Source organism: Hippopotamus amphibius, chromosome 17 (genome assembly GCF_030028045.1).
Source record: "Hippopotamus amphibius kiboko isolate mHipAmp2 chromosome 17, mHipAmp2.hap2, whole genome shotgun sequence".
Lineage (NCBI taxonomy): Eukaryota > Metazoa > Chordata > Mammalia > Artiodactyla > Hippopotamidae > Hippopotamus > Hippopotamus amphibius.
Window position 1 is genome coordinate 52,245,917 of NC_080202.1, and position 13,944 is coordinate 52,259,860.

General features: G+C 48.3%; 1 protein-coding gene across 3 annotated transcripts; it reads left to right on the top strand.

The window, feature by feature from the left end:
* The first annotated feature begins 106 nt into the window (after nucleotides 1-106).
* Nucleotides 107-7,504, top strand: ARL16 (ADP ribosylation factor like GTPase 16). 3 transcript variants are annotated; one of them, XM_057716905.1, is made up of 5 exons: nucleotides 107-240; nucleotides 407-465; nucleotides 923-1,036; nucleotides 1,628-1,743; nucleotides 1,899-7,504. In XM_057716905.1, the coding sequence occupies exons 1-5, from the start codon at nucleotides 180-182 to the stop codon at nucleotides 2,068-2,070; spliced, it is 522 nt and encodes a 173-aa protein (XP_057572888.1). In that variant the 5' UTR covers nucleotides 107-179; the 3' UTR covers nucleotides 2,071-7,504. The 3 variants fall into 3 exon arrangements, with proteins under 3 accessions (XP_057572888.1, XP_057572889.1, XP_057572890.1); XM_057716906.1 differs by lacking the exon at nucleotides 407-465 and having other exon boundaries at nucleotides 134-224; XM_057716907.1 differs by lacking the exon at nucleotides 107-240 and having other exon boundaries at nucleotides 317-562.
* Nucleotides 7,505-13,944: the final 6,440 nt, after the last annotated feature.

Sequence of the window (13,944 nt, forward strand, 5' to 3'; positions counted from 1 at the left end):
CGACCGGCCCTTGAGCCGCGGGGAGGCGGGCCTTTCCGCTCGCCCCAGACGCTGGGCTCGGATTGGACCGTACCCACCGAGACGATGAGCGCCGAGAACCAATGAGCAGCTCGGGAGTGGGGCCTGGCGTCTCTGAGAAGCCGAGCTGAGCGAGGGTGTCGAGTGGAACAGAGAGCGGGATGTGTCTCCTGCTCGGGGCCACGGGCGTGGGGAAGACGCTGTTGGTGAAACGCCTGCAGACTATCCTTCCGCGCCGGGCGTGGGGGGATAGGGGTCCGGAGGGGTGTGGGGGTCCTGGGGGCGCTCGTGGCCAGCGGGGCGCCCTGATGGGGGACGGGGTGCCTGGGGTGGGGTCCAGCCGGCGCGCCCTCCTTGGTCCCGCTCGGAGTCCTTGACCGCCTCGCACAGCTGAGCTCCAGGGATGGGAAGGGCGACCTGGGCGATCCTCCCCCGACGCGGCCCACGGTAGGCGTCCGGCCTCCTGCAGGTTTAGGAGAAACGGGTCCCTTTGCGGTTAGCAGAGCGCTTTGGGTTCCTTTAAATGGAAGCTGGGGTCCGGCAGGTCAGTGTGTTCAATATAGCCTTCGGGAGGTGGTGGGTGTCGCCGCGGGGAGCCTGGCTCCACCCGGACAGAGTCACGGGGGACCCGGAGTCGCCCGCCCCTCACCACTGGTCAGAGAGCCTTTGCTGCTCGCCGCAGAGGGCGAATCCTGCTGGTGGGTGTTGGTGCCCCGGCCACAATCAGCCCTGAGAGCATCTTTAGGCCTCATCCCTTACGGGTGTCTGCCTTAGGGCCTAAACACTTGAGATGACCTATGTTGGGGGTTAGGTCGCAGCGTAAAGGGCTGGGCACGTTGCTTTCCGGGAGTTCCCAGTGGGAAAGCGCTCGTGGTGGTCTCTATGCATCCTGTTTCTTCCACAGGTGGGAACCAACCTAACGGACATCGTGGCTCAGAAAAAGATCACCATCCGGGAGCTGGGGGGGTGCATGGGCCCCATCTGGTCCAGTTACTATGGAAACTGTCATTCTCTTCTGGTAGGTCGTTGTCTTTTGAACTTCCTTTGGGGAAATATGTCCCCATTCTAGCGTTGTCTAGTCCCGAGTCCCACTTTGTGGGGAATAGAGTTAGGGTTCCCTGGCAACTGTGCTAGTCAAGGAAACAGGGCGCAGGCTAGAGTAGCTTACCTCAGGGACTCCAGCCTGATCCTCAGTGCTCCTGCTCCCAGGCTAACATGAAAGCTCACAGAAGTCTTGCTGAGGACAGTGTTTCTTTTTTGCAGATGACGGTGCCATCCAGTCACTGCCTTATTGCCCTAGGTGTGTTTTTTATGTTTTATGTTTGGGTTCTATATCCCCTGGTTCGTCTCATCCTGGCAAGGCCTATACCCCAAATTCTGGGACCCCTCTTTGGAAAAGTAATGGCTGCACAAGTAGAGAGACTTCCATGTAGGTGGAAACAAATAAATAACACTGGTCCTTCTTGCACAACTCGCTCTCCTCTGCTCTGGCCTTTCTGAGAGCCTTTCTTGCTGTTCCTGAGCCAGGCCTCTGATGAGAGGAGAGGAGGTTTGGCAGGGATGGTGTTCCATGGCAGGGGGATCCTAATCTCCATTTACTTCTTTCCAGTTCATGGTGGACGCCTCTAACCCCACCCAGCTCTCTGCATCCTGTGTACAGCTCCTGGGTCTCCTTTCGGCTGAACAACTTGCAGAAGCATCAGTTCTGATTCTCTTCAATAAGATGTACGTGTCTATGAGCTGAGAGGGAGTACAGGGGTGCTCCAGGGTGGAGCTCCTGTGGAGTGTAGCCAGCAGGGTGGCTCGTTAGGGAGGGGGTGCAGTGATGGCTGGGGTGGGCTTCTGGCAGTCCACCCTGACAGGTGCTGCTTTCACTCCAGTGACCTGCCCTGTTACATGACCACAGAGGAGATGAAGTCGTTAATCCGGCTGCCGGACATCATTGCTTGTGCCAAGCAGAACATCACCACGGTAGAAATCAGTGCCTGGAAAGGCACTGGCTTGTCCGAAGTGCTACGCTGGCTCCAGGACACCCACAGAACTAATGGTTGACTGCAGGGCGGAGGAGCATGGCTGGCCCGCTCTGTGGCAGGAAGGCAGAGGTGGCATTGCTTGGCCTCAGGTTGTCTGTTGCTTTTATAAGGGCAAGATAAGCCCTAGAAGATGGGGTTCTGTGCTGAGTTGCAGTGATGGGTAAACTAAGGCCCCCAAGTTATAGAAACTCCTGACATCTGCCCTCTGGCTCCAGGGCTGGGAGAGGAGGTCAGGCCTGTGGGTGGCTTGTGTCCTACACCATTCTGGGATGGTTCTAGGGAATTTGGTCCTCTCTCTCCAGGAGATCTGTTCTGTCAACTCTGATACAAACTCCAACCTGTTGAGTTTCTGATATCCTGACGGTGTAAGGGAGCTTGTGGGAAAACAACTATCGCTTGGTGCATTTGTGTCCTAGGGCCCCAGTAACGAATCACCACAAATGGTGGCTTGCAGCAGCATAAGCTTATGTTCATGGTGCGGGAAGCCAGAAGTCTGAAAGCAAGGTATCAGTGGAGGTGGTTCCTTTTGGAGGCTCCGAGGGAGAATCCGTTCCTTGCTTCGAGTGGCTGTTGGTGCTGCGTGGTGTTGTTGGCTTGTGGTTTGCAGGATTTGAATCTCTGCTTCTGTCTTTTCTTCTTATAAGGAGGATGTAGGGCCCACCCTAAATCCAGGGTGATCTCATCTAGACATCCACAATTACACGTGCAAAGATCTTTTTTCCAAATAAGGTCACCTTTGCATGTTTCGGGGATTATAACTTGGACATAACTTCGGGGGCCACTATTAAGCCTCCTACAGTAAGAAACCTTCTGCTTTTGAGTGCGATTGTGAGTTTTCTACAACAGCTTTGTCTCAGCTGGTAGTCTAGGTCATTTGGCCATTGGCCCAGCCCCTCAGCCTCCTCGTGGTTTCTAGTTGGTTACTTTGCAGGGGTGGGAGGAGCTCTGTTCTACAGAGGTTGTAAATGGCACCCCGAGAAAGCTCTGTATGTCCTGCAGAGCAACTCAGGCTCAAGTCTTCCCTTCCCTGTTGAAGCAGTAGGCCTCCTGGTTCAATGCTGCTGCTCACTGGGAAAGGGTGTCTCTTGGCTCTTGGCTGTACAGGGCCTGTGCCACCTTCTTAGGCAGACCACATAGGTGCCAGCAGTCCCCCTCCCATGTGGGTCTGTGGAGATGTCACAGGACCCACAGTGACTGGCTAGCAGATGTCCCCCAATCTCAGGGCACTGAGGAGAGTGTGGCCACACCTTGAAGTGTCAACCAGTCATAGGCCACGTTCCTAGTTCACCTTTTGGCTCAATGCAGGTGTGTTTTAATGAAGCATTTTAGCATTTTCCGAATGAGGCTGGTGCAAGTGGCACTGTTGAGGCCCCCCGAGGGCCTTTGGAAGGCCTGCATGGCCCCCATTGCCCTCATTGGGCCCCAGGGCCCCAGCACCCTTGGGTCTCTCTAGAGTGGGGACAGTCCACACCAGCCTGCCTCAGCCACCCTGTGGTTGTGCCTTTTCCTCACCCACTCTGACCCCAGGGGTTGTCCCCCACCCCCACTCTGGCCAGCTGTGGGTAGAAAGCTCCAGGTCAGCTAGGGCTTCAGTTCCCATCAAGCTTTGCTTCAAACTGCTAACGTGCTATAAGTGACATAAATTCTACCTTCCATGTCCTCTGGTGAGGCTGCTGGGGATTGTGCCAGAGAGTGGGAAAAAGCCAGAACAGCTCAGGAAGAGATACTGAGGATGGGGGAGGGACAGACCTGGGATTTCTGGGTTCCTGCTGGGGGCAGAGGCCACAAACTCAGGGGAGACAGCTCTGAATGGCCCTGTCCGGAGATGGGAATACCCACTGGCGCTCGGGAGAGCCACTGAGCCTGCATCTCCGGGTTTCCAAGTATAGATTCCAGCCACAGAGTGACTGACACCTGAGAATAACATGCTGGTCAGATCTGCAGGGGTTTGTTTTGTTTTGTTTAAACCAAGAGAAAGAGGGTGTTTCAACTAGAGGAGGAAGTCTCCTTCCTCTCTGGCTCCTAAGCTGACATGCAGAACAGGCCACCTTGAGTGAGAGCCTCATGTACAAACCAGCAGTCTTCCTGTTAGCCTACCTTGTAAACTGGTGTGTCTGATGGGGCGCACACCCCTGCCCCTGCCATCGGGGCCCTCTGCTGTTCTTGGTCTGGGCCTAGTGAGTGCCAGGATCTCAAAGAAGGAGCAGCGGCGACTTTCCTGGTGTTCCAGTGGGTAAGACTCTGCGCTCCTAACGCAGGGGGCCTGGCTTTGGTCTCTGGTTGGGAAACTAGATCCCACATGCACACTGCAACTAAAACATCCCACATGCTGCAATGAAGATCTGGCACAGCCAAAATAAATAAATAAATAAAAATGAATAAATTAAATAAAAGGAGGAGGAGCAGAGAAGTGGCCCCAAGAGGGGCTCTATTCCCCACACACACCCCGTGAAGCGGGGGCAAGTACTCCATCCAGCGGGAGGGAAAGCAGCAGCCATGGCAGTTGCCTGCACAGCCCACCGTGGACCCCCAGATTCCATGTGGAGGCTCAGGGCCCCCTGAAGTCAATACTGACGTCTCAAAAGTGCTGATGCCGCCACCTGGTGTCCATGTTCCCACTCTGGCTTGGGGGTGCAAGAGTCCCCCGGGTATCAGCCAAGGACCACAGCAAAGACCACCTCCTGCTGGCCCCAGGCCCAGAGCAGGCCTAGAGCACTAGTGCCAGCATGTGCCAGTACAGGCTGGCTTGCCCTTCTCTGTGGCCTGAGGCTCTTGATGCCACCAGGTACAGTTACACTTAAAGATGCCCAGATGTGGGACTTTGCTGGTGGCCCAGTGATTAAGAATCCACCTGCCAATACAGGGGACATGGGTTCAGTCCCTGGTCTGGGAAGATCCCACATGCCATGGAGCAGTTAAGCCCATGCACCACAACTATTGAGCCTGTGTGCCACAACTACTGAAGCCTGCACACCCTAGAGCCCACACTGCAGCTACTGAAGCCCTTGCATTCTAGGGCCTGCATGCCACAACTACTGAGTCCGTGTGCTGCAACTGAAGCCTGTGCACCTAGAGCCTGTGCTCTGCAAGAAGAAGCCACTGCAATGAGAAGCCTGAGCACCACACAATGAACAGTAGCCCCCACTTGCCACAACTAGAAAAAGCCCATATGCAGCAACAAAGACCCAAAGCAGCCAAAAATTAACAAATAAATAAATTTTAAAAAAAGATTCCCAGATGTTTAAAAATGTATGCAAATAAATAAAAATAAAATAAAAATGTATGCAATTTATATATGAAATAAAAATGTACATATAAAAACATTCTTTTAATTATATAAGATAATTATGTATATGAAATTTATATATATTTGTATAAAACAAATATATAACAATATGTTTAAGATAGTTCAGTTGCTCACCTGTTAAAAACGAGTAAAAGAAAATCAGTAGTTCCAAAATATCAGTAAAATTAGACAATTTAATGAATTGTGAATTTCATTCACAAAGTGATAGTCTTTAATATTCAGGAGTAAACTGTCAAGATAAAGGACATGTATGAAAGAAAGTACGAACTAGCAGCAAGGAACAAAATATTTATATATATACACAGTGGTTCTTAACTGGGGCAGTTTGGCCACCACTGGACAGTAAGGAAATATTTTAGATGGTACAGCTGAGGGTGGGGACTGTGCTCCAGCATCTACATGTATCTACGAATATAGAGAGAGGGAGAAAGAAATTCATTTTAAGGAAACAGATCATGTGATGAGGATGGCAAGTCCAAAATCTGCAGGATGGGCAGCAGGCTGGTGACACAGGTTGGTGATATATGTCCAGTCTGAAGGCCATCTGGGGCAGACTCCTTGCTTTGCAGGGGAGGTCAGTCTTTTCTTTTTCTTTCCTTTTTTTGGCTGTGTTGGGTCTTCATTGCTGTGTGTGGGCTTTCTCTAGTTGTGGCGGGCAGGGGCTACTTGCGGCCTCTTCAGTGCAGTGGCTTCTCTTGTGGAGCACAGGCTTTAGTAGTTGCGGCACGTGGGCTGGGGCTTCAGTAGTTGTGCACAGGCTCAGTAGTTGTAGCTTGTGGGCTCTAGAGCGCAGGCTCAGTAGTTGTGCACGGGCTTAGTTGCTTCGAGGCACGTGGGATCTTCCCCGACCAGGGACTGAACCCGTGTCCCCAGCATTGGCAGGCAGATTCTTAACTACTGTGCCACCAGGGAAGTCCCAGTCCTTTCTATTAAGGTCTTTAACTGATTGTATGAAGCCCACCTGTATTATGGAGGGTAATCTACTTTACTCATAAGGTCTATTGATGTAAATGTTAATTTCATCTGAAAAACACCTTCACAGAAACATATAGAATAATGTCTGTCCACTGGTGGACATTATTAAAGTGAATTCCTTGCCCTGAAGAAGTGATGGTCAGATGTTCAAACTGGTGCAATATCTTCTGTTGTGATTCTCTCACAGTATTCTGAGTATTTGCATCTACCACCAGGGCAGCAAAGCACAGTCCAGAGTTGGTGTCGCTTTGTGTCAGGACCCTCTGTAGACCCGGGCTTCTGGCATCAATCTGACTTGCCCCCTGTACTGAGAGCCTGCCCACCAGAGCACCTGCCATACAGCCATCTGTGGTCTTTTTTTATTTTTATTTTTTTAAGAACTTTTATTGAGATACAGTCAACAGACAATAAACAGCATATATTTAGAGTGTACAATTTGGTATCCCAATCTCCCAATTCATTCCCCCCCAACCCTCCCCGCTTTCCCCACTTGGTGTCCATGTGTTTGTTCTCTACACCTGTGTCTCTTTTTGTGCCTTGCATTTCCTCTTTCATCGTTGTTAGCATTTGCCTTATGTATTGAGGTGCTCCTATACTGGATGCATATATATTTATAATTGTTATCTACTCTTCTTGGATGGATCCCTTGATCTTTATGTAATGTCCTTTCTTGTCTCTTGTAACATTTTTTATTTTAAAGTCTATTTGATCTGATATGAGTATTGCTACTCCAGCTTTCTTTTGATTTTCATTTGCATGGAATATCTTTTTCCATCCCCTCACTTTCCGTCTGTATGTGTGCCTAGGTCTGAAGTGGGTCTCTTCGAGACAGCATATATATGGGTCTTGTTTTTGTATCCATTCAGCCAGTCTGTGTCTTCTGGTTGGTGCATTTAGTCCATTTCCATTCAAGGTAATTATCAATATGTATGTTCCTATTACCATTTTCTTAATTGTTTTGTTGTTGTTTTTGTAGGTCCTTCTCTTCTCTTATGTTTCCTGCTTAGAGACGTTCCTTTAGCATTGTTGTAGGGCTGGTTTGGTGGTGCTGAATTCTCTTAGCTGTTGCTTGTCTGTAAAGCTTTTGATTTCTCCATCGAATCTGAATGAGATCCTTGCTGGGTAGAGTATTCTTGGTTGTAGGTTCTTCCCTTTCATCACTTGAAATATATCAAGCCCTTCTGGCTTGCAGAGTTTCTGCTGAGAAATCAGCTGTTAACCTTATGGGAGTTCCCTTGTATGTTATGTGTCGTTTTTCCCTTGTTGCTTTTAATAACATTTCTCTGTCTTTAATTTTTGTCAGCTTGACTACTATATGTCTTGGTGTGTTTCTCCTTGGGTTTATCCGGCCTGGGACTCTCTGCGCTTCCTGGACTTGGGTAGCTATTTCCTTTCCCATGTTAGGGAAGTTTTCAACTATAATCTCTTCCAATATTTTCTCAGGTCCTTTCTCTCTCTCGTCTCCTTCTGGGACCCCTATAATGCGAATGTTGGTGTGTTTAACATTGTCCCAGAGGTCTCTTAGGCTGTCTTCAGTTCTTTTCATTCTTTTTTCTTTATTCTTTTCCACATCAGTGATTATCGCCATTCTGTCTTCCAGGTCACTTATTCTCCCTTCTGCCTCAGTTAATCTGCTGTTGGTTACTTCTAGTGTATTTTTCATTTCCATTATTGTGTTGCATATCTGTGTTTGTTTGCTCTTTAATTCTTCTAGGTCTTTGGTAAACTTTTCGATCTTTGCATCCAGTCTTTTTTCAAAGTCCTGGATCATCTTCACTATCATTATTCTGAATTCTTTTTCTGTAAGGGTGCCTATCTCCTCTTCATTTAGTTGTTTTTCTGGGGCTTTATCCTGTCCCTTCATCTGGTACAAAGTCCTCTGCTTTTTCATTTTCTCTATCTTTCTGTGGCTGTGGTTTTCAGTTCTGCAAGACAAAATACTGCTGATACTGCTTGATTCTGCTGTCTTGCCCTCTTGTGGAGGAAGCTATCTAGGAGGCTGGTGCGTGCTTCCTGATGGGAGGGACTCCCATCTGTGGTCTTGACGTCTCACACTGGCAGACAGAACAGTTGTTACTGGCATTTCAGGCCTCAGAGGCCACAAGAGGACTACAGGTACCACAAAGATACTGTGGGTTCCAGTCCAGACCACAGCAACTAAAGCAAATACCGTAATAAAGCAAGTCACACAAATATTTTGGTTCCTCAGTGCATAAGTTTGAAATACTGTGAAAGTTGCCAAAATGTGATACAGAGACACTGAAGTGAGCAAATGCTGTTGGGAAAATGGTGCCCATAGACTTGCTTGACACGGGGTTATCACAAACCTTCAATTTGTGAAAAACACAATATCTATGCAGCATAATAAAACGAGGTCTGCCTATATATGTCTAGATTTAGCCCATCTCTGCATTGCTGCAGTGTCCCATGTCCACAGATTGCATGGACCCAGGTGGCCATTTCATGGGAGCACATGGGGATATCTTGTCGGTTCCAGTTGCCTTCCAAACCTGGAAAGGAGTTCTGGTGGGTACTGACATGCCCTACTCTAACGCGCCCCTCAAATTCCCACAGTGATTTCCACAGGACTGTGCCCCAAATGGGCATCCTTTAATAGGCCAGGTGTCCCCTGCCCTCCTGCCTGACCATATGGCCAGGCCACCGGCCACTACCCATGAGTCAGTAAAAACTCAAACAGACGGGCTTTTACCACTGCTCAATTCTCCCATCATTGCTAAGAAAACTGCATGCCATTCAGCCCAAACGAGCTGGTCCATTTTTACCTTTTTCAATCAGTCTCCATTCGCTGGTCTTTATATAGCAGCTTTCCAAACAAGATGTTGTCCATTCACCTTAGAACTGCCATCCACAAACCAAACAGCTCTTTGTTCTAAGAGCTGTTTATAGGGTGTTGTCCAAACGAAGACAGAATCCAGCACCTCCTCACGCAGTTCGAGTCAGCCCCGGGGAAAAAAGGCTTCCTGCTTCCTGCGCCTCCTTGCTTTCCCCAGGCAGCTTGGTCTGGTAGAAACCATTTCCACTTCGCATTTATATGGAACCCTTCTGGGCACTGCCATCCCCAGTAGAGTGTTCCTCTGACACCGTCCTAGACATCATAGCTATTTCAGAGCTTAACATCATTTTATGTCCTTCAATCATTGGTGTAGCTTCAGTTAATGTCGGGGGCAGGGTGGTAAACCCCCCTCCAGTGGAAGTTCTCTTGTCCAAAGTCCCAGCAGCCATCACTGGGCCACCAGGGAAGTCCTATTTGGGGCCCTTTAACGTTGGGGCCCAGCAGAGGGTCCCTCTGGCCTACCCAACCTAGAGAGCACTGTACTAAAACCTTTGTTTTAACCCCATCAATATCTGTTTAATTCATCGCATTTCTTATTTTCTTCTTTTTTTTGGCACGGGGGTGGGGGGGCTTGTGGGATCTTAGTTCCCTGCCTGGAGATCAAACCCACATCCCCTGCAGTGCAAGCTCAGAGTCCCAACCACTGGACTGCCAGGGAATTCCCCATCCCATTTCTTAATAACCATCTAAAGGAGGGTGGAGGAGGGATGGAGTGGGAGTTTGGGGTTAGCAGATGCAAACTATTATACACAGGATGGATAAACAAGGTCCTACTGTATAGCACAGGGAACTATCTTCAATAACCTGTGATAAACCATAATGGAAAAGAATATGAAAAAGAATATGTGTGTATAAATAACAATCACTTTGCTGAATAGCAGAAATTAACACAGCATTGTGAGTCAACTATACTTAAATAACCATCTAAAGATTATCCTGCTCACCCCTTCCTGATTCCTCTTTGTTCTGCCTCTTTCAATATTTGCTCTATTCATCTTATTTCTTATAACCCTTTAAATAGTTTCACCTAGTTGGGAAGAGTCCCTTGCCTCTCCCCTGGGCCTCTCTCCATTCTCTTTGTTAGCTAACATACTGGTCTTATTAGCATCTGTGAGAGACACTTGAGAGAAAGCTGAGACAGCAAATTCCCTAAGGCTTCCCAAACTGTTTTCTGATTTTGCAATAAGGGGGCACCCAAGTGAAAGGGGCCCCCTTAATCACAGCATCTACCATGACCTGGGCAACAGGCATATTCAGCAGCTGAATAACCCAGTCATCATAAAGCCAGTCCCACTGGTTTGCATACAAAGCACATCAGTGGCTTCTTCTGGGGTGTTCCATGTGGCATTTACAGGGCAAGTAATATGTTTAGATATGAGATACAAACATATATGCATATTTCATTTCTACTGAAAATTACTGAAAATTCTTTTATTTATTTATTTGGTTGGTTGTGCCAGGTCTTAGTTGCTGCATGCGAACTCTTAGTTGCGGCACGTGGGATCTAGTTCCCTGACTAGGGATTGAACCCCGGCCCCTTGCATTAGGAGCATGGAGTCCTATCCACTGTGCCACCAGGAAGTCCCTGAAAACCCTTCTGTGGCCATTTTTTCTCCATTAACATCAGTCTTCCTGGGTCAAATTTTATTTTTTTATTTTTGTCAAATTTTATAGGCTTAAAAAACTTTAAGAACACTTGATTTCTTCAAGTCTTCACTTTGTAATGTCAGAAATGAATTTTACTGTTCTGACTATACTAGGAAAGAATCCTGTATTCTGACAAATTAATCACAAAAGGGATGTTGCCTATTAGCTTAAACGACACATAACGGCCCATCTCTGGGAACCCTGCCTCCCAGGTAACGAGCATGAAGCTAAAATCCTTTTGTTTAGCTCACAGGAAACATCCTGACTGGGCCCAACCCTGAATGGCCACAGGAAGAAAGTAACACATCCATGGTACTGACGAACCTAGTGGCAGGGCAGGAATAGAGATGCAGAGGTAGAGAACAGACTGGAGGACACTGGGGGGAGGGGAAGCTGGGACGTAGTGAGAGAGTAGCATTGACATATACACACTACCAAATGTAAAACAGATGGCTAGTGGGAAGCTGCTACAGAGCACAGGGAGATCAGCTTGATGCTTTGTGAAGACCTAAAGGGGTGGGATGGGGGGGTGGGATAGGGAGGGTGGGAGGGAGGCTCAAGAGGGAGGGGATATGGGGATGTATGTATACATGTGGCTGATTCACTTTGTTGTACAGCAGAAACTAACACAATACTGTAAAGCAAATATAAAAGAAGCCTGAATTCTAACTGAGGGAAGATGATTCTTAGAGATGTTAGTCCGCCACCTTCTCAGTCTGTTGGCTTTCTGTTCTGAATAAAGTTGCTCTTCCTTGCCCCAACATCTCGTCTCTCAATTTATTGGCCTGTCATGCGGCAAGCAGTAGGAGCTAAAACTCTGTAGCATGACCGGGTTTTCTGTTGATTAGTTTTACCAATCCCATTTTTCTCAGGCAAATTTTTGCACTTTTCAGGACTCCCACAGGACACAATTCTCCTGGTGGTCTGAGGTCTGCTTCCCACTGTGGGTTTGGCAGCACCACGCCTCCCTCCACTGGGTAAATGCTAACAGTGTGTAATGATGTCACAGATAATGCATGAGAAATCGGGGAGCTTCCCTTACTAGGGTGACTTGTTCCACTGAGTGCCTAATGGGGTCAGCAACCCTGCAGGACAGTCCTTCTGGAGCCTCAATTCAATTCTCACACAATCCACCCAGAGATAGTCAGATTCCACAGGTTAAGGGCTCAGTCCTACAAAACTGCAAAACTGCCCCTCCACCCCACCCCTTTCAGAGGCCAATCACAAGCCCAGGTTGTTACCTGTGCTTTTGATCGACTGGCTATAAATCAGAGGTTCCCAGCGCCCCGCTCCTCAGGTTCAATTTGCTAGAGCAGCTCACAGAACTCAGAGACACAGTTTGCTTACTAGATCCCCGGTCTGTTACAAAGGAAAATGACTCAGCCAGATGGAAGAGATACATAGGGCAAGGTATGGGGAAAGGGCCGAGCTCCCATGCCCTCTGCAGCGCGCCACTCTCCCCATATCTCCATATGTTCACCAACCTGGAAGCTCTCTAAACCCTGTCCTTTGGGTTTTATAACTGATTGAATCATTAATTCAACTTCCAGGCCCTCTCCCCTCCCCGGAGGTTGGGCAGTCGGGGGTAATCGGGACTGAAAAGTCCTAACCCCCTAATCACACGCTTGCTTCTCCTGGCAGCCAGCCCCCATCCTTAGGTGGGGTCCCAAAGCCAATTCATTCACCTAACATGAGACACTTTGGGTGCTCTAATCAGAAAATTCCAAGGGTTTTAGGAGCTCTGTGCCAGAAATGGGGATGAAGACTACATGTATGTTATAGCTAAATCACACTATCACAAGTCAATTCCAAATTGTTTCCAGGAGAATGCTGGCTTCCCTATGGATGTCGAATCCACTGGGGTAGCCTTCAACGCCTTGTTCATTAATGGGCTAAACCACGACTCTCTTGGTTAAGAGAACTAGAATAGAATGGGAAACTATGTCCTCTCCAGACTTAGTTAATTTGGCAAACCAATTAGCCTGCACCTTAGATGATTCTGCTAAGAAAAAAACCCATTAAAATCTTTAATATCCAACTTCAACAGATGGAGTCCCCTAAGCAAAGACCTCCCAGCCTCGATCATTGCTGTAAAAAGCCAAGACATTGGAAGAAAGACTTCTAGAAACCAAAATGCTCCAGGCATCTTCAGTCACCCAACCCATCTTTCCAATGTCCTCCCCCTTCCCAGTGATGGGACTCCAAGGCATCAGGAGCTTTTCCAAGGCTCCCTTTTGAGTGGCTCAGAGAAAAAACTCTGCAGACTGGGTATGAATGTCTATACTGGAGGTACAGTCCCAGTGCTCAACCCCACTACTGTGGAACAGCCCCTGCCTCGGGGCACGATTCCAATAGTGGAGGTCTCCAATAAACCTCAGCAAGTCATGGAAAGAGATACTGAATCCACAACACTTAGAGCTCTTCCAACAGGAGTGAACAGCTCATGCTCTTACACCGGACCCGATGATGACAAAGTGCAGAAGCAGGCTGACACGCTGGTTAAAGAGCGGCATGTGGTGAATTTGCAGTGTGTGGGCTACAATGTTGCTTTTCCAAGTAATGAATTCTCTGCAGATGATATTGGACAAATATTATGCAGCATTATATGGGAAAATGTTGGCTCCGGGGCTGGCATGACATTCCCAAAATACAATCCAGAACACCATCCACACTGCTCCCTCCCAGGCACTCCAAGTTGCCTGATGGACTATTCAAGGTTTGGCAAGCGGGTTTCACAGAGCTGCCCACCACCTCATGGGTAAAAATAATTCTTGGTAATGATTTGTATGTTTTCTCATTGGACTGAAGATTTTCCATGTAGACATGCCACTGCCTCCTCTGTGGCTAAGATCCCATTGGAAAGGAACACTTGAACTTCACAGTGTTCGCGGAACCCACTCCATTGGTTAAGTGCTATAAGTCTGTGCCATTTGACCAGTTCTCATCAAAACCCCCTTGGGTTGAAGTGCCAATGAGCACGTGATCAGAAATCTCCCCCCAACATCAGGACAGCTGGCTGATTCTGCAGCCCAACAACTATCGCTTGACTCATTGGCCTAAGTAGTTTCAAACAACCACATGGCTTCGATTTCCTACTTGCCGAACAAGGA

What these genes read in the sequence shown, in the direction of transcription:
- ARL16 (XM_057716905.1), top strand. Translation starts at nt 180, where the DNA reads ATGTGTCTCCTGCTCGGGGCCACGGGCGTGGGGAAGACGCTGTTGGTG. An exon ending in GTTGGTGAAACGCCTGCAGA is followed by an intron (nt 241 to 406) that starts CTATCCTTCCGC and finishes ACCGCCTCGCAC; the next exon opens with AGCTGAGCTCCAGGGATGGG. An exon ending in CTGATTCTCTTCAATAAGAT is followed by an intron (nt 1,744 to 1,898) that starts GTACGTGTCTAT and finishes CTTTCACTCCAG; the next exon opens with TGACCTGCCCTGTTACATGA.